We start from the raw sequence: 18,614 nt of genomic DNA, 5'->3' as shown, positions 1-18,614 counted from the left end.
CTGCGCCTTAGCTTGACCTTTGGTTAAGCTTGAAAGTCTTCTGGTGTTTTTTTTTTTTTAATTTTACACCCTGCTGTGAAAGTTTAGTCACATCACAATTTGGCACGATGGACAACTTCTTCAAAGTTGAACAAATATGTGAGCGGGGGGTTTGGGTGGACGCTCAACGCTGATGCCTGTCAAAGGTCTGAGGATGTCGTTTTAGTAAACTAAACACACACCCCCATATGACTTCAGAAAAAAGAGAAAGCCTTTTATCAGACATATATTAAGATTTTTAATCTATTATTGTGAAATGTTAAGGCATACATACAAATGCTTCCTTTACAAAAGTTCACAGCAACATCACATTGGGTCAACCCACTAAAGCAAGGCCCCTTAGCGGAGCCTTTTGTATTCGTCATAACTTATAACTTAAACATAGAGTACATCTTTGGCACCGGGACACAACACAATAACAGATATATAAATGAAAAACAAACAAAAATATATTAACTTATCTTGCTTCAAATAGCCATTTGTGTAAACAACATTCCACACAAAAGTAATTGACAGTAACTTAAAACTAAAACACGGCATTGACCAGCAAATGCACTGTGATGAGAAATACGATGACGTTTAAAGGGAGAAGAGATTAAATGTTAGATTTTACAAGCCATTTATGCACTTTACAAAGCACTACTATTGAGAGGCACTGTCCACACAAAACTAGTATCAGTATTCAACTGGATGGTAGCACGTGAGCTCCACCTGAAGCCCACCGATGTTGAATTTCAGCAATCTTTACCCCTCAAGAGCAGAGAAAAAACAAATCGAGGCACATTCCAGTCAAACACCAAGCACATTCCTTGAAAACAGTAGTCTACATTCAGCAGTGTTCAGTAATCCTACAATAAGGGAAGAAAAATAAATAGAGAAATTCCACGTTAAGCATATGGTCGCAGCATACGGCTGAATATAACTCAGAGATGGAGATGACAAAGAGTGTAGCAAATGCAGGCCAATTATAGTGGAGCCTTTTTATGCTTATGGTAAAACCAGCTACCATGGAGCTCGGGAGAAATAACCAGTCCCGGAAAAAGGAGTCACGTGGAGAATGCTTGCCATTTTAACAAGGCCGAGGGGTCAGACTTTAGATAGCCTTTTTCTTTTACTGGAGCATTCCCTCGGCGAGGAATGTGAGAAGATTCGCTTTAGTGTGTCAGAGAGGAGCGACGTTAGGCAGCAGCCATCCGGGGCCCCAAACATTAAATCGGGATTTGGAAAATTGGACCCCGGTGAAATGTTGTCACTCCTCGCGGGGCTTTTTTTAAGCGTGAAACACGCAGATGTTCTGCAAGCTATGCATTCATGAGGAAGTTTACGGATCCTTCCGCTAAGCTGGGAGTCGGACACCCAAATGTATTTTAGAGGAGCATCTGTTAATTTAAATTAAGCCGGGTTTCATTCCTCAAAGATTCCTTTAAAACAGAGCATGCTTATTCTGAGTATACTTATAAATATTCCCAATAGTTCAAGAGGATATGGTAACAGGGATGCTACAGTTCCACATACAACCAATAAAAACATACCAATTAAAGTGATTATTTATATATCACTTCAAACGCGAGTCATCATTCAAACAGAAAAGTCATCACAATATGAGCAGCATTTATGTATATAAATACAATTCATAACTAATCCCACCCAGCATGCACTCAGCAGGCCTGTCCCGTCACCGTCCAGGTACCATGAAGACTTCCCAATGTTCACTGGTGCACGAGGAAAGCTCAGCTCTCCTCAGCAAAACGGTGCCACATTCTAGGAGTCTGCCGGCTGTTTTAAACCAGACGTGGAACGAGCTCCTAGCGCCTCAGGCAGACATTTCTGCCGGGGCTGGCTGTCGCCGCTCCATCACTGGAGCGTGTGAGCACCGCTCCATCAAATGAGGATTTCAATCGCCTCTGAGTCTGAGCTACTCATGCTCTTGAGCGTCGTGGACACGGCCTTTGGTTCCTCTGAGGCATCTATAAAACATAAAATGAGCATTGACATTAATATTCATGGCCGTTAGGGCTGGGCGGTATGGACTAAAAAATGTATCGCGATAATTTCTGGCATTTATCCCGATAACGATAAAAATGACGATAAAAAAAATACCAATTCAACTCTACCTTTGTAACTATAAATCTATCTCGCTCTCAGATCCACCATGTTTGTTACACAAAAACGTCATCAACGGGAATTTATCCTCTTGTCTTTCTTTCTTTCTTTCTTTCTTTCTTTCTTTCTTTCAGGATCATTTCTTTCTTTCTGGCTCATTTCCTTCCTTCCTTCCTTCCTTCCTTCCTTCCTTCCTTCCTTCCTTCCTTCCTTCCTTCCTTCCTTCCTTCCTTCCTTCCTTCCTTCCTTCCTTCCTTCCTTCCTTCCTTCCTTCCTTCCTTCCTTCCTTCCTTCCTTCTGCTCTCTCCTTCCTTCTTCCCTTCCTTCCTTCCTTCCTTCCTTCCTTCCTTCCTTCCTTCCTTCCTTCCTTCCTTCCTTCCTTCTGCTCTCTCCTTCCTTCTTCCCTTCCTTCCTTCCTTCTGCTCTCTCCTTCCTTCTTCCCTTCCTTCCTTCCTTCCTTCCTTCCTTCCTTCCTTCCTTCCTTCCTTCCTTCCTTCCTTCTGCTCTCTCCTTCCTTCTTCCCTTCCTTCCTTCCTTCCTTCCTTCCTTCCTTCCTTCCTTCCTTCCTTCCTTCCTTCCTTCCTTCCTTCCTTCCTTCCTTCCTTCCTTCCTTCCTTCCTTCCTTCCTTCCTTCCTTCCTTCACGTACGTTGTGCGTGGATTTAACGCAGAACTATAAATCAGCTTTACACAAAAACATCATCAACGGGAATTTATCGTTTTTACCGTGAGATAGAAATTCTTACCGTGGGGAATTTTTTTGACGGTTTATCGTGAACGGTAAAATATCAACCATTCCTAATGGCTGTATCCTTGTTTTATTATTAAGATGCACATTGAATAATAGTGAAAAGAGTCTTAAAATGAGCTAGACAGGTTGAAAACCCACCAGTGGCAGCTGCTGAGACGACTTCACAAGCCTTTATCTCTTCTGTGGCCCCCGACTCGTCACTTTGGGTGCTAGAGTCTTTCTTCAAGGACTTGGATGCCACAAAGGATGGGACTTTCAGCTCCGCAGCACCTGTCTGGTCCTCCGAGAGGCTCCTCCCTACAATAGAGGAAAAAGCAAGCCGCTGTTTAATTATCCTCTTGTCTTCGCGATAACACACACCCTGGAATATCTGTCTTGCGAGCTCTTCCCAGGACTATTCTGGATCGGCTATTCTGGAGTTAGAGACGGTATACATTCCAGTTTGAAAACACGTTGTCTATTTGAGTAGCGTGAAAGAGTCGTCTGCTACTGCCAGCGTTTTTCTTTCTTTTTTTTTTAGGATGCATACATTCTAGTCTGGACACTGACCGCTCCTTCCAGTTGTCGCTTGGCAGCATGTCACATCAAAGAATAAAGACTACTCAGTAAAACGTGACAATGAGGACCAGAATTCACCTTTTTTCTCTGCGCTGCAGGCTGCGGTGTTGATGGTGGGGACGGATCTGGCTGGACGGAGCCCCTGACTCTCCGGTTTGCCTTGCTCCAATCTGGAGCGCTGCTGGAGGACTTTGATAACGGCATCCTTTTCTAGGAGCTGAGCGTGAAGCACTCGGATCCTAAACACGTTGAAAGACATTGTTAATTCCCAGTGGTACAAACAGGCGTGGAGGAATAACACAGACAGAAAGTGAAGTACCTGTTCTCCATCTCCTGATGCCTGTGACCCGGTAACAGCAGGTCGTCATTGAAACTGCTGCTCGGTGAGTGTCCGGGTGAGTGATTGATAATGGTCGTATCTCTGAAAAGGAAATAACCAGCTGTTAATACACTTTATCCCTTAAAGCAACTAGAATAGTACTGAACATATTCTGTCTTTGATGCAGCGGCTCATTTCATCTCACCTCTGCGCTGCAGCGGTGGCGGCTGCGTCCATAGCAAACTGCCTCATGGTGCTCTCCTCCAGGTACTTCTGCTCCCACTTGGTGATGTCTGCCTCCAGGGCCAGAACACGCTCCTCTCTCTCCCGCAGCTTCTGCTGTAACGTGGACGAGCTCAGCTCTGAGGCGGTGAGGTCGCCCGACCGGGCCTGGGACTGAGAGAAGACACCAAGCAGAGCCGTTAATTATCAAGGAAACATCAAAAATACTGTGATGTGGGTTATACGCGTGCCTGTTCTTCAGTTCCTTTTATTAAAACATAGACATTGAAATATGAATTAAAGCCAGAACCTTTGTATGTCATCTGTAAATGGTTCCACCCGGGACAATAAACTGTTCTGATCCAGTCCCAGTCTTTATGTAAAGCTAAACAAGGGGTCGGCAACCCATGGCTCTAGAGCCGCATGCGGCTCTTTAGCGCCGCCCTAGTGGCTCCCTGGAGCTTTTTCAAAAATGTTTGACCTTTTTTTTCCTTTTTTTCTCCCTTTTTTCCCTCTTTTTTCTTCCTTTTTAATCTCAACATTTCAACTTTTCAACTTTCACGAAATTTTGACTATTTCCTCGACATTTTGACTTTTTTTTTTCGACATTTCAACTTTTTTCTCGACATTTCGACTTTTTTCTCAATATTGTACTTCAACATTAATCTTGACATTTCGACTTTTTTCTCGAAATTTCAACTTTTTTCTCGACATTTCAACTTTTTTCTAGAAGTGCATAATGTTATAACTAATATAGATACATGCAGCATGTGTTGCCTTCATTCTAAGGCTTAAACAAGACTTTTCATTTTTTGCGGCTGCAGACATATTTGTTTTTTGTGTTTTTGGTCCAATATGCCTCTTGGGTTGCCGACCCCTGAGCTAAGCTAATGCCACTCAGCCATAGATTGCGGGTGCAGGTGCTTTGTCTCCTCACCTGTTGCGCCCTGAGGCTTTTCAGCTCCTGCTCCAGCCGAGTGCGCAGCCGCAGCTCCAGCACCTCCCTCTTCTCGCACGCCGCCTGCAGCTGAGCCAGCGAGCTCTGCAGCCGCTCCACCTTCTTCACATAGGCCCGTTTCCTCTGCAGCTCTTCCTCCAGCTGCCGGTTGCGGGCCTGCGACGAAGCCAGGGCCTGCTCCATCATCTCCCGCCTGCCCTGGCATTCCTCGCTGGACACGAGCAGATGCTGGATCTGCCTCTCCAGACGCTCGCGCTCCCGCTGCTGCTCCTCATCTGGGTTACAGAGGGATAACAGGAAGTTAGACAAATGCTAAAAGAGACAATCCAGCGGTCATTAATGGGCTCAGTCCAGCAACTAAGCTGCATTTTCTCTGGAATGTGACCCATCAAGACGCATTTAAAACAGCAGATTTTAAAGCATGTGCTTGAACAACAGATGTGTCGCTTTGCCCTCTGAATTGAACATCACAGCCAGTCTGTTGTGCTTGTAATTAACATTAAATTACAACATTTATCTAAACTCACAATCAAAAATCGCTCCAAACTTTTAATGAGTGCTTTTCGACACAAGAACCGTAGTTTATGGTTCTCCCTTGCTACTTTAAAAAAAGAGGTGATTACACAACACAAGTGCATGCCTGTGGAGGGAATGCAGACTTCCTCTTATCCACTTACGCACACAAGCATAGCTTTGTATTGGCAAAAGCTCTGGAATGCTTCTAAGGACGTGAAGTAAACAAGCAGCTCAAAATATATCTCAAGTGGTTTTTTGTAAGAGAAAATATATAAACTGCACTTTCCGTGATTGTATTTTTACAAGTGGGTTCAGGGCTGCCGGGCCAAGATAAATGTTTAGGGAAAACAACATTTCACATGTGATTGGCCCAGCACACTCACGGGCCTGTGCTCGTGCCCAGCTGCTGCATACATCATCCCCGCTGCTCTTCAGGGTCACATGAAGTATCTGAATATGGACCAAATCAAAGATTTTTTCCTTTTTGTTTTGTTCTCTTCAGCTCATTCTTTCACTGAACTGAAAAGGAGGACTGAGATATTCACAACAGGTCAACCATCATGCAGGCCTGAGGTAAAGAAATACCCAAACAAGGAGAGGGAGCTAGCCCGGGGTCCTGCTGGGTTAGGTCAGGACGGTCAGGACGGTTAGGACGCCCTCCAGTCAAGAGACTTATTAGTTCCCCCTGAAGAGGGAAGTCAGCGCTGATGCAAAACAGAGCAGAGGCCTGGGGGGCAGGGGCATTCCTAATGGCTAAATGGTTAAAGGAAGTCTGATTTGACAGAGCAGATACCCCCCCCCCCACGCACGGATCACGATGTGAGAGTTGTTTCTGTAACTGAACATCCGAGCAGACATCTACTCACTTTGCTCCAGGAGTTTGACAAAGACGTGCTGCCTCCGGTCTGAACACTCAGCTTCCTTGGCTGCTCTGTGTTTGGTGGCTGTGTCGAGTTGCTCTGCACAAAAGATTAGAAGAGTGAGTGAACGGTTATACACACTTACAGAGATACAATGAAGAGGGGACAGCTCTGCCTCAGACGGAGGGACAAATACCTCTCAGGTCTCGGTTGAAGTCGTGCATCCTCTTAAGCTCCGCCTCTAGTTTATTCCTCATGGTTTTCTCCAGGGCTTCCCGCTTGGAAGAGCCTTTCATCAGGGTCTCATAAGCCTCTGATATCCTTTGAATCTCCAGCTCCAACTGGGAATAAAATGTGAGGAGGTAAGTCTGAGAGAGGATTCAACAGTGGACATCGTGATTGGAGCTGATGCAGCAAATGTATTTAGTCCTGCAACTGCCATCTACAAAGAAAGGCCTTTTGAACACAAGAACACGTGTTGTGGCATTTATTTCATTAATATTGCCATGCATTTGAGAGACAAAAGGTGGGGAATGCGTTGTGGGCATTCCAGACTGAAACGACGAGGAAACTATTTACTGCCGGAGATTGTTTTGTCTCTACAAGTGCATATGAGAAACTCCCTGGCAGACACAGACAAACTTGAGCTAATATAATATAAACATATATTGTTAGTCCATCAATTCACTTCCTCTCTCACCTTCTGCAGCCTTGCAGCCTTCTCTGCGTACACCTCCAGCTCTCTCCTGAGCCGCTCGTTCTCCTGCATCAGGGCTAACTCGGTGTTGCTGCAGGGTGCTGGGATGCTGTCGTGAACCACCGGGGCCTGGGCAGACACATACCTGCTGGGGGGGGAAACGAGCACGTCAATACAACACCTCTGAAACCCACTACACACTCTCAGAGACACCTCTGTGTGTCATATTCTATGGTAGGACCCGGCCGGGGTGGTTACCTGTGATGCTGCGAGTAGAAGGATGGAGGCGGGTCTCTGTGGTACTGCACGTGCTCCTGCGAGTGGCTGAGCATGTACTCAGGAACTTTGACATAGAGAGGATAATCCGGCGGCGGCCCGCGGTGGTCCACGTACTGCGGGGCCCCGTGTCCATCGGTTGCGACGGCGTATGAAACATTAGAAGCATTGTTGTACAGCTGCGGATAGCTGTGTGAGGAGCTCATAGCCAGATCCGCCCGGTGTCCGTTTCTCTCCAGGGAGAGCTGCATGAGCCTCTCGCTGAGAGAGCGAGCGTGCTCTCTCTTCAGATCCCACTGTCCCTCACTCTGACCCCCCGCGACGACGTCCACGTCGGCGGCGTCCTGCTCCTTCTGGGAGATCAGGTACTGGGAGTGGGCCTTGGCCTGCTCGTAGGTGGGCAGCTCCTCCTCGTGCAGCTGGTACAGGTGGCACACCGGGTGTTCGGAGTGCAGGCAGTCGGCCTGGTGCTCCTGGCCCTGCGGCTCCTGCCGCGCCGACATCTGCATGTACTGGGTCTCCTCCTGGGTCAGGCTCTCCAGGGAGGAGCGGGGGCTGCCCCCTCCACGCAGGGCCTGCTGCTGGATGGCCAGCAGCGTGCGCGTGTCCTTCAGGTTTCCGTAGCGGAGCTGCTCCTGGATGAGGCGGTGCAGGACCGTTCCAGAGGAGTCCTCAGCTGTTCTCATGGTAGGTGACGGAAAGTAAGAATACAAAAAAAAAATACAAAAAAGCAAAAGCCAGTCTTGATGTGGCGGTGTGGCTCCTCACAAATGACAGATCTGAACAGAGAACAAGAATCACAATCAGTTTGGTTTGTATTAGATGTAATTTGATAATATCCTCAGCTTCCAACAACATCTGACACTATTAAAGTTCATCAGCTTACTATGATGGGAGGAATAATATTTGTGTAGTTGCTGCTGGAAACACCCAGGAAACTGATATAAACACAGCTCCAGTTTTATGGGCCATGCAACAATGCATCACTTTCTCCAGTCAGAAATATGTAGTCCCCCCCACCCCCCCACCACACAGACACGCCAAAAACAAACAGGGATTTTACATATTTAACATGAAATAATGATGGATATTATACCAAATACATGGAGATAAAATCATTATCTTAAAGAAAGGGTTGATATTAGTATTATGTAATCCAACTGGTGATTAACTAATTTCTCTGTGGACATCAGGAACCAGCCCTTTAAAAGTATTTTCTACAAAAACTAATTACACAAGGGTGCGTTTGATCCACCAGCGTTTACCTTTAGTCATAAATCAATAACTCCCACATGAATAACACTGCGCCATTCAGGAAGCCGTGGGCACGTCCGTGGCCATATGGCATGTAATGCGCGCACCAGCCGGACCGAAACTATTGCTCGGGACTTCTTCAGATAAAACCTTAAAAACTTACCACATGCGAAGGTCGATCCCGCTGAAACGATCTCCGCTCATTCTAAAAACAGGATTAAGTATAAGTTTTTCCAAAAGGTCGTTTCCTCCGCGGGACATGTGTGCGCGCCGGCAGCGGACTGAGCGCAGCGGAGCAGAGACGCGCTAAATAACTGAGGCCGATTGTTCTGCAGGAATGAGAGGAATGCAGGAGCTGCGGGTCGTGAGGATCAAAAGCAGCAGCGCAGGGGGGGCAGAGGGGGAGGGGCTTAGGGGAGAAGGGGCGGGGCCAGGGCAGCGGTGGCAGCAGCGCAGAATGAGGGGGATGATAAGGGGGCGGGGCTGAGGAGGAAAGGGGGCGGGGCCAGAACAGCGGCGGTGGCAGCAGCGCAGAAGGAGGGGGCGGGGCCAGAACAGCGGCGGTGGCAGCAGCGCAGAAGGAGGGGGCGTGGCTGAGGAGAACAGGGGGCGGGGCCAGGGCAGCGGCGGCAGCAGCGCCTCAGCTGGCTGCTTGTGTCATGCAAAGGAGCTCCTCGTTGTTTTTGTTGTGCGATTTGGGGGAATTTTAAGTCCCCGCTGTTTCTGTTGTTAGATAATATTTAAGTCCATGGTTTTTCATATAGTTGCAACACAGGGATGCTTTTGTGAAACTGAAAAATCATAAAGTGTAGTTAGACATAAGCTCGCAGGTATAAGGTATTCTCTGAAATATGTCCAGAATGTAGGAGGTATAATGTGTAAACGTTAGCATGAGAATAAAATTTACAAATATTAAAGGCCTAAGGCTTCACGAGGACTCGTAACCTTTACGTTTGTCATTTTGTGACAAGATCTTATCAAATGAATTTATGATTTACTGTTTATATCCAGTGCTTCATGTTTAGTCAATGACATATCAGGAAACCATGAAAAATGCTCATCTCACTTTCCAAGTAGAGATATTCAACCTCAAAAACAATTTTGCAGTAAGGTTTAATACAGGTTCTCTTCTCAAAAGTTTTGTTTTTTTATTTTTAATAGAGAAGTCATCATTTTTTGGTTGATAAATGATGAAACAGCTGATCATTTTATCACAGGGAAGTATAATCTGCTACCAGATAAAGTAATATTTCCTAATTACTTGTGATAATGAATGTAGTACCGTATTCCAAGGTGGATGCTGCGTCGTACTAGGAACCATAAACAAACTTGGTTAAAGATCCCATTATAACCAGCACAAAGACACTGTGATGGAAAGCACTATCATATAATTGAGACATGGCTGAATTATTATTTTTTTCTTGAACGGCCTTTTGTTTGCATGGGCCTGGTAAACATTTAAGCCATGGCCCGTGCCAGATAATTGTAGAGTGTGTGTCTGTGTGTGCAGTCACGGTGGGAGAGGGGCGAGTGCAAGGCGTGCTGCCCGCCAGCTGTCCGTGGACCCAAATCCCCATCCCCTCCCTTAATAAGAGCTCTGAGAGATGCATTGTTCTCCCCAAAAAGCAGACACGAAGGGGGCAGCCCTGCCATCTGCTGTTCTCCCCTCCACCACTAGCACCAGCAGGTCATTCACAATCACACCCATGCATGTGGATGTAGACCTGGATCAGCTGGTGGTGGGGGCTGGGCTGGGGGATCGAGTGGTGACTTTTTTTTTTTTGTGGATGAAAAGCATCATTCAGTGAAGGCTGGAGTATTTTTTTTTGTGGGGGGGGGTGTAAACAAGTCTTTGCTTGATAGCATATTGCAGTTGGTAGATCAACCGTAAAACTCGCAGACAAACGCGCTGATTTGCATGGCAGTTGATGCCCAACAGTTGCTGAAGAATGTTGAACAACTGATTGCATCAGTCACGTTTTTCCATGTTATGAATTGATCCGAATGAACAAGATAAGCATACGTTTATAATACTTCCCCCTGTGTCATAACACATTTCAGTTTCTTTCTTATACCGTGTTTGCATTCAGAAAAACTGGGAACCAAATTTCTGGAAAAGTTGTAAAAAGTGGAAAAGTTCCAAACTGGGGGTACATTTGTTTTTTTCTGAAATGTTCTCTCTATATCTACCTCTCTCCCAAAGTTTTTTTTGATTTTGGTGATGTGTTTTTTTTGACTGGTTAATCAAACGAATGCAAATTACACATTTGAGCTTTGTGGGGTTTGTTTTTGTTTCACTGCATCAAATTAACTCGTAGAAATGGGGATTGTAAGTTAGAGCTCAGAAAAGGTTAACCCAACACTCTTAACATGTGGAAAACTGTGAGCTGATGTCAGAGTGAAGCTCAAAGACAATAATAAACAAAACCCATAAATGTATTACTATCAGCTGCACATCCTCATTAAAGTCACTAAATTACTTCCTTATAGAGGGTTTTGATGTGCCGTTAGCTGTTTTCTTGGACTCTTGTCATCTTTGTAAAGGCCATATTATGATTTCCAAGTCAATTTGAGTTGACGTTTAAATGTGGACGTGGGTTCATTCCCCCTTCAGTTTACGTTTTGGTCTTTGAGGGTAGACACAGCTACGTATGTTTAGCATCAGCCTAATCAGGTAATACATGTGCGGTCTTGAATTTGACGCTGCTGTCACAGAATCAGAGCTGTGTGGTGTGGAGTGGTGTGTTTCCCCGCGTAGGAGCGCCCAGCTCAAAGTTACATCAGCTTTGACCCATTATTCTGCCTCAATACCTCATGAAGAGAACCACAAATAGCAACTCAAATGTTACTGTTCTGCACCCAGCCAGGAAAAAATCTGGGCTATGAAAACAGAGAGCCATGAACTGTTGTTGTCCTTATGTACAAGTTAAAGTAGATAAATAATAGCTAAAGCTGGATGTTTGTCACTGTTTCAGGTGCATAAGTTAAGATAAACCTTGTTATGTCCTCACACAGATAACAGAGGGGTATCTCTTCGTCTTCACTCTTCCTTCTTTTCACACTTATCTCACTTGGAATAATGATAATAATAATAAAAACATCATCAGTGGTAAGTATCATTATCTTTTGGTAAAAAGACATAAAGACTGGCCGAGTGGAGCAACACCAGAGACGTCTGTCCAGAACAAGGTTACTGTATACGGCCACTGGGTAAGGTCCATGGGAAAATCAATTACCAACGCCTTGCAGCACAATTTCTGTTTCCCGTTGAATAAAAAAAGCACATTCAGTGTGAATCACCGCTAAACTTGCTGGGACCTGTCTTATTATTTTTTCCATGGCTACAGAGCCAGTTTTCCCGACTGGCTTGGTTTGTGCTTTCTAAATAAAGTCACAGCGCCTAACTATATGTTGATATTTTCTTAACCAAGTTTTAGGGAATGGAAAGGGTCTATGGAAAAAATATTATTATACAGTTTTACTTAAACATTTTAGAGTTCAGTACTTTTACTGTAGGCATGAGGTGGATTGTTGATGCTGGGGTATAGATTGGATCAAGCTACAAACTCGCACATTTGTTTAGGTGTATTGTTTTTCTTCTGGACGGAGCGACGCTCTGATGGTAAAATTCTGTTTATCAAATTAAAAACTGATGTGTGGCCTCATACTAAAGTGGGATAACTTTTTCCAGTCAGTTTTAAAGGAGCATGAGGCTCCTTTTAAGAAATGAGACCCTCTAGCACCACCCTTCGCCACAACGGCCGTTGGGGGTACTGCAGCCAACAGTGAAGCCGGCACGGGAGAACGGGGAGAACGCACATGCAGCGTCATGTGACGCCACATCTGCAGGACAGTGCGGGAAACTCGGCCCCAGCACTGCAGCACATTTTGCAGAACAAAGCCTGTTCAAGGCAACGGAGAGATACACTAGAGGGCTCATTCTTTTGGGTTTGGAACGCTTCATCTGACATTATTACTAGAAAACTTAAATGTGTATATGAATTTTTTTCATAAATCCTGCCTCAATCCTGCCTCATGCTCCTTTAAGCCTACAGGACTTATGAAGTTAGTATGAGGCCACTGTAGCTCTGTGATGTAGTTTACTCCTTGGTAGTGTCTCACATATTAACAGCATTATTAAATTACCTAATTGATGCAAGAGATGACTGGAACGAAAGTCAAGAGACGCGTGTTTGGTTTTTGCCAGCAGTAAGTCGTAAGATCAATCAACACTTCCTGAAATCTTAATGTAAATTAAGCTGAAACTGAGATTTACCATGGGAAAAACGGCTTTAATGCATTATTTTTCAAATTGCAAATTGATGTCAAATTGATTTAACCGTAAAAGAACGTAACAACATGGTGCCAAGAAAACTGGTGCTGCGCCGAACCCAAAACCTCATTTTTCCTGCTTCCCCTTTGGTGGCCTAATGAATGATGGAGGGTCCTGGCTTTCCGGTGCTCTCGGGCCAGTGGAGAAGCAAGATACTTCTTTGTAGAACGGGGTCGGAACTGGTTGGAACTGGCTCTAGCACCAGCACCAGGACCAGCACCGGTTTTGAGTTGGTCAAAAAGCCTTTTAATGGGACCTGTACGATCTAAATAATCTGCAGTCACCGTGGAGCTTTTCTCCCGGGGAAGAAGTGAGAAATTCGACAAAAGTCTAAAACAGCACATTTTATCCCACGTTTGTCATCGTGGTATTATACAAGTGTTGTTTTGAATATTTTCCCTCTGAATTTCTACTACGCCTGCCATCAGGGGGGACATTTAAGACCAGTCATTTGAACCTGTTAATGGCCCGGCCTGGGCTGACTGGGTTAACACAATACAGACTGAAATTTGGGAGCACCAGCCTTGTTATGTGAGGTGGGACAGGCCAGGCACTCAAGCAGCTCCTTTTGTTTCCTGCAGAGGAGGAAATGGCCGCATTCCTCACATTACCATGTGCATGGGGTCTGATTGGGGCTCCCGTCTGCTGTTTTACTGAGAATGACAGGAGGGCAGCGCTCACTTTTTTTTTTTTTCCTTTTTTTCACCAAGGGTGGTGGTGGATGGATATGGGGAGGGGTGTCCACAATGAATAACACTCCTGCAACTTCCAATGTATTCTTATGTGCGAATAACTAGGACTTATGTTCAGATTTGGATATAAAAACTGGCAGAATTAACAGATGGGGCCAATGTGGTTCTATTGTTTGTGAAATTGTGGATACAAATATCAGAATATAGTATATAATAGTAGTGAAGTTGACCATTTTATGGTGCGAGCAGCTGTCACCTCTGGAAGCAGCAAACATCAGAAGCGTCCTCCTTCTCCGAGTGTAATAAACGTCTGCTGGGGACTGTGAGACAACCGGAGCTGAAAAACATTTACAAACGCCTGTCTTGTTGCAGGTCTCGCTGACGGGCTTCAGTTTCACCTGGTGACACAAGAAACTGCTCACGTCATGGGTGTAAACAAGTGACACTGAACCAGTTGTGAACTGTAAACAGGACCACGTCAGAGGGGGATGCCGGTTACAGATGATTCCCCCTTGAGTTCACTGCTGCTCTGGTTTTCAATCCATTCAAATACTGTCTCCCATTTCAACAGTCATGATGGAAACTGTCTTGAGATTTTGGCAGATTACAATCACATATTGCACTTCATAACTTTCCAGTCCATTCAGTCGTCTGAGCCTCAGTGAGGTCAGAGCTGAGGTTAGATGAGAAGGCCTGGCTCACAATCTCTGTTTCACTTCATCCCAAAGGACGTTGATGGGCTGAAGTCGGCACGCTGTTTAGGCCAGCCAAGTTCTTCTGCAGCAAACGAATCAAACCGTGTCTTGATAGTGCTTGCTTTGTGAACTGGGACACGGTCCTGTTGGAGTACAAGAGGCCCTTTCCCATTCTGTTGCCACAAGGTGGGAAACGTAGCATTGTCCAACATATCCCGGTATGCTGAAACATTAAAACTGCCCATTGCTAGAACTTTACAGGTGGCATTGCAGGGAGGGTTCCTCCAGCAAACCCAGACTGTGATTGGTTTCTGCACAGGACACGCCCCCATGGTCCACAGTCCAGTGTCCTTCACACCACATCTGACGCTTGTCGTTGGACGATTCATAAGTCAGTCAGTGCGTTTACATGCAGCAGTTCAATCGGATTTCTGATCGTATAAGCCATCGTTCGGACTTTTAATCTGCATGTAAACACCTTAATCCGATGTACTTCGGACCTATTTTGGACCTATATCGGACATTTAATAATCGGATAGCAACACCTAGATAATTCGTTCACAGTCGGAATTTTAACGCCATGTATATGGACATCGGAGCAGATCAAAATAAAGTGGAAAAATATACGGAAGACGTACATTGGCGCCAAACCAGAGACGTTCTATAAACGAGACCCCCCACTATGGTTCGGTTTCCTGTATCTGTGTCACGTACGGGTTTCCCCACTGCCCCGCCCCTTTAGGAGACAGGAAGTAGGTCCTGAGTCTATTGAGTCCTATGGGAAAAGTGAACGTGAGCACAGATTATTACCAATTCCTTCGCCCCATAGTAACCTAAGTAAATATGGAACCCATTTTTCAAAAGCCACAAACCTTCTGAACATTCTGACACCAAAATGGCAATTTTCAGACCGACAGATTAGGAGAAAATGAACTTTGTTTGAGACCTGTCTCTGTCTGAGCAACACACTCTCGCCAGATTTGGCTCTCATCGTTTTCCCATCGGATAAAATGAAGTTTAAAACTAAAATAAAACTTGCTTCTTTGCTTAATAATACTGTTATTTTTATTATTTAAGTTCCAAAACGATGTGGGGAGAGGGGTGACCACGCCCACTTAGGAGACCGGAAGTGTATACCATTTCATACCATTGGCAGTAACGGTAATGCGCTATCTTCTGTATAGAGGATCTTTGGCCAAACAAAACAACCGTCAACCAGAAGTGGCTCTTTGTTGAAATGGTTACAAATGGTTACCATGGTTACAGCACCACATAGCGTTACGGAGTCAGCCATGCTCTGGACATTTATCCGATTCTCTGAACAGCAGTAAACTCAGACAAGTGATTGGGTCTTCTGGATGTTTATCTGATACGATCAGAAATCTGATTTCTTTGCTGCATGTAAACGTACTGATTGTTGGCATTTTCTAATGCACCTTTGCAGTTCTTGCTCTGTGACCTTCTCCTTCATGGCTGAGTTGCTTTTGTTCCTAAATACTTCCACTTTTCAATCATATCACTTACAGTAGACAAGGAGTGTCCATCAGGGAGGAAATGTCATAAACCATCTCACTGCAAAGCTGGCATCCATCACGCACCTTTGGGAACGTATCGGATAAAAACACCAACAGTTGAGTACACATACCTTTGTCAGTATAGTGTTTGTTTGACATGGAAAAACATGTCTTTAGTAGTAACTGTAGAGCATATGGAGGCTGAGGAAAGTGGTCTGATAAAAATGGGGGGTTGCTAGATAATCTGTAAAAAGTATAAAGCAGAAGAACATTGTTGTTTTCAAAACTATGTTGATCAAATTTCTTTATCATTCAGTAAAAGCAGAGACCCAGGAAGGAGCCATCATCCTGCCGTCCCGTCCAATTAAGCAACAATCCAAACAACACATTAGCCCGCTGGATGTGTTGTCTAAGCAGACAGCGAGTGACGCAGGGTTGTTCATGTCACTTCACCCTCTGCTCCTTCCTCTGACAACAACACGATCCTAATCTGGAGTTAATATCACAGCACGATTATAATATAACAAACAAACGTGTGAGCCCTTGAAAAATATTGTGAAATCAAATCATTTAGAAAAGAAAACATCCTCAAGATGTTCAGTAATCCTTATTTCTTTTCGAGGCTCCAGCATGAATTATCTCACAGAGCAGTCATGATTTGAGAGGTTTTCTACTTTACCACAGCTGCATCTAAGAGGACACATATTTACTCCTTAATGTCTTAATGTGGTTAAAAATGATTTCTGATTGAGCCAGATTTGATCAGTTTGCAGAGGTGTCAAGTAACGAAGTACAAATACTTTGTTACCTTACTTAAGTAGAAATGTTGGTTATCTATACTTCACTGGAGTAATTATTTTTCAGACAACTTTTTACTTTTACTCCTTACATTTTCACGCAATTATCTGTACTTTTTACTCCTTACATTTTAAAAACAGCCTCGTTACTCTATCTCATATTTCAGCCTTTAAAAAAAAACTATCCAGTTAAATTGCTCCATCCGGATAGAGTGAATTTAGTTGTGGTTGTTTCAGCACGGTGGCTTGGTGGTTAGCACTGTTGCCTCACAGCAAGAAGGTTCCAGGTTCGACTCCCAGGCCCAGCAGGACCTTTCTGTGTGGAGTTTGCATGTTCTCCCCGTGCTTGCGTGGGTTTCCTCCCATAGTCCAAAAACATGCATGCTAGGTTAATTGATCATTCTAAATTGCCCGTAGGTGTGAGTGTGAGTGTGTCTGGTTGTTTGTGGAGACTGCGGGTGGAAACTAGCAATTCTGCTAAAACCTGGTGTATTTACACTGCTTAATGTAGTGTTCATGAATATGCATTGTCCCGTCTAAATAAAATAAATAAGGTGTTCTTGTCCAGTTTTGTTCTTACATCCGTTCCCTCAGATTCCTGCAACTAAACTTGGATGTACATTCCAATAAACGTTAGGATAAATGATAACATGCCTCTGAAGTTTGACTTTTTGCACCATTACAATACTTATAGGCAACTAGTCATCATATCTTCTGCTCTCTGAAACACATGTTAATGCTCAATAGTACACATATATGGTTCTTTAATATATTTGCATTATACTAAGACGCATTCATTTTCAAAGGCTTTTGTCCTTAATGGCTTTTTTCCCCCTTACATTACTTTTACTTTTATACTTTAAGTAGTTTTGAAACCAGTACTTTTATACTTTTACTTGAGTAAAAAACTTGAGTTGATACTTCAACTTCTACAGGAGTATTTTTAAACTCTAGTATCTATACTTCTACCTGAGTGATGAATGTGAATACTGAAGACACCTCTGTCAGTTTGAGATGTCGGTCTCATTACTAAAGTGCTGGAAAAGGCTATGAGTTTTGTTTTGTTTTTTCAAACAGGTAGACACAAGAAAGCCCGTCCTTCCATCCACACTCTGAGCCTGTGCATCTGCATCATTTCACGTCCCAGCCAAACGTCACCTCATGCTTCATATTTCACATATAAAGCAGGACAAAGACAGACACTGTGACGTCATGAGAAGCAAGATGAAACCTCACAACTGCCGTCAGCACAACTTCACTGATGGAACCGTATCAAGGCCGAGCTCGACACGGCTTTAACAGCCAGTAAGGAAAATCACTTCAAAATGTCCCTTCATCCTAAACTTTAACTGTTTTTACAACAGCATAGATGAAGGTTTTCATCAGCAACAACACCTTTCTTACTGCAGCACGACGTGTTGTTGCTGAAAGACTTGTTAAATGGTTAAGAAAATAAAAACAGAGAGAAAATAATCAATTCACCAGGGGGAATACAGCAGTTTTTTCATTCATATGATTAAAACTTTGAGTCACTGATCTGCTGCTTTCATTAACTCAAGGAGGTAAAGTCCCATTCTTCTCTTGTGTGTGGTTATTTTGTATTTACTAACTTGTTCATTACACTTTGACACATTTTTCAAGCTTGAACAAACAAACTAAAAACCATGGGAATGTATTTAAATTTAATAGATGCTACATACCACACAGTAATTACTCACCTGTGCAATTATCGACAGTTAACTGGACATACTTTTGCTTTGGGCCATGTGTTAAAGTGTTGTAAAACTTTTATAAGATGCGTGGATGCTCGTAAATAAATAATATGAGTTAAAGTAAAGTGCGGCAGTTCCGTGGCGTTGACCGGCGGCTGCAGGACATCTGCTTTTCCAGGGGTCAGAGAGCAGCTGCCGCGTGATAGGCATCTCTGCACCTCCACCAACATCCTGCCGTCTCATTTCTAAAATAAAAGCACTCTGGCCGGCGAGGGACTGATAAAGATGCTCTCCTGACCTGCAAACAGCACCCGGTCAC

General features: G+C 44.3%; 1 protein-coding gene across 2 annotated transcripts; it reads right to left on the bottom strand.

Annotated features, from left to right (window-relative positions):
- Positions 1–252: 252 nt before the first annotated feature.
- On the bottom strand, positions 253–8,880 carry amotl2a (angiomotin like 2a). 2 transcript variants are annotated; one of them, XM_061737582.1, is made up of 11 exons: positions 8,716–8,880; positions 7,281–8,077; positions 7,026–7,170; positions 6,522–6,666; positions 6,332–6,424; positions 4,929–5,224; positions 3,975–4,165; positions 3,770–3,871; positions 3,529–3,689; positions 3,031–3,189; positions 253–2,006 (listed from the first exon to the last, which is right to left on the bottom strand). In XM_061737582.1, the coding sequence occupies exons 2-11, from the start codon at positions 7,982–7,984 to the stop codon at positions 1,921–1,923; spliced, it is 2,082 nt and encodes a 693-aa protein (XP_061593566.1). In that variant the 5' UTR covers positions 7,985–8,077; positions 8,716–8,880; the 3' UTR covers positions 253–1,920. The 2 variants fall into 2 exon arrangements, with proteins under 2 accessions (XP_061593566.1, XP_061593567.1); XM_061737583.1 differs by having other exon boundaries at positions 7,026–7,167.
- Between the last annotated feature and the right edge of the window lie 9,734 nt (positions 8,881–18,614).

This window comes from Cololabis saira, chromosome 13, assembly GCF_033807715.1.
Source record: "Cololabis saira isolate AMF1-May2022 chromosome 13, fColSai1.1, whole genome shotgun sequence".
Taxonomy (NCBI): Eukaryota; Metazoa; Chordata; class Actinopteri; order Beloniformes; family Belonidae; genus Cololabis; species Cololabis saira.
The sequence above is the reverse complement of the archived record's forward strand: the minus strand, read 5'-3'. Positions and strand labels throughout refer to the sequence as shown.

Coding starts and splice junctions, on each gene's coding strand:
- amotl2a (XM_061737582.1), bottom strand. CDS start 7,984: ATGAGAACAGCTGAGGACTCCTCTGGAACGGTCCTGCACCGCCTCATC. Junction 5,225..6,331: donor TGTCAAACTCCTGGAGCAAA/GTGAGTAGATGT, acceptor TCTGTAACCCAG/ATGAGGAGCAGCAGCGGGAG. Junction 3,190..3,528: donor CTGCAGCGCAGAGAAAAAAG/GTGAATTCTGGT, acceptor CCTCTATTGTAG/GGAGGAGCCTCTCGGAGGAC.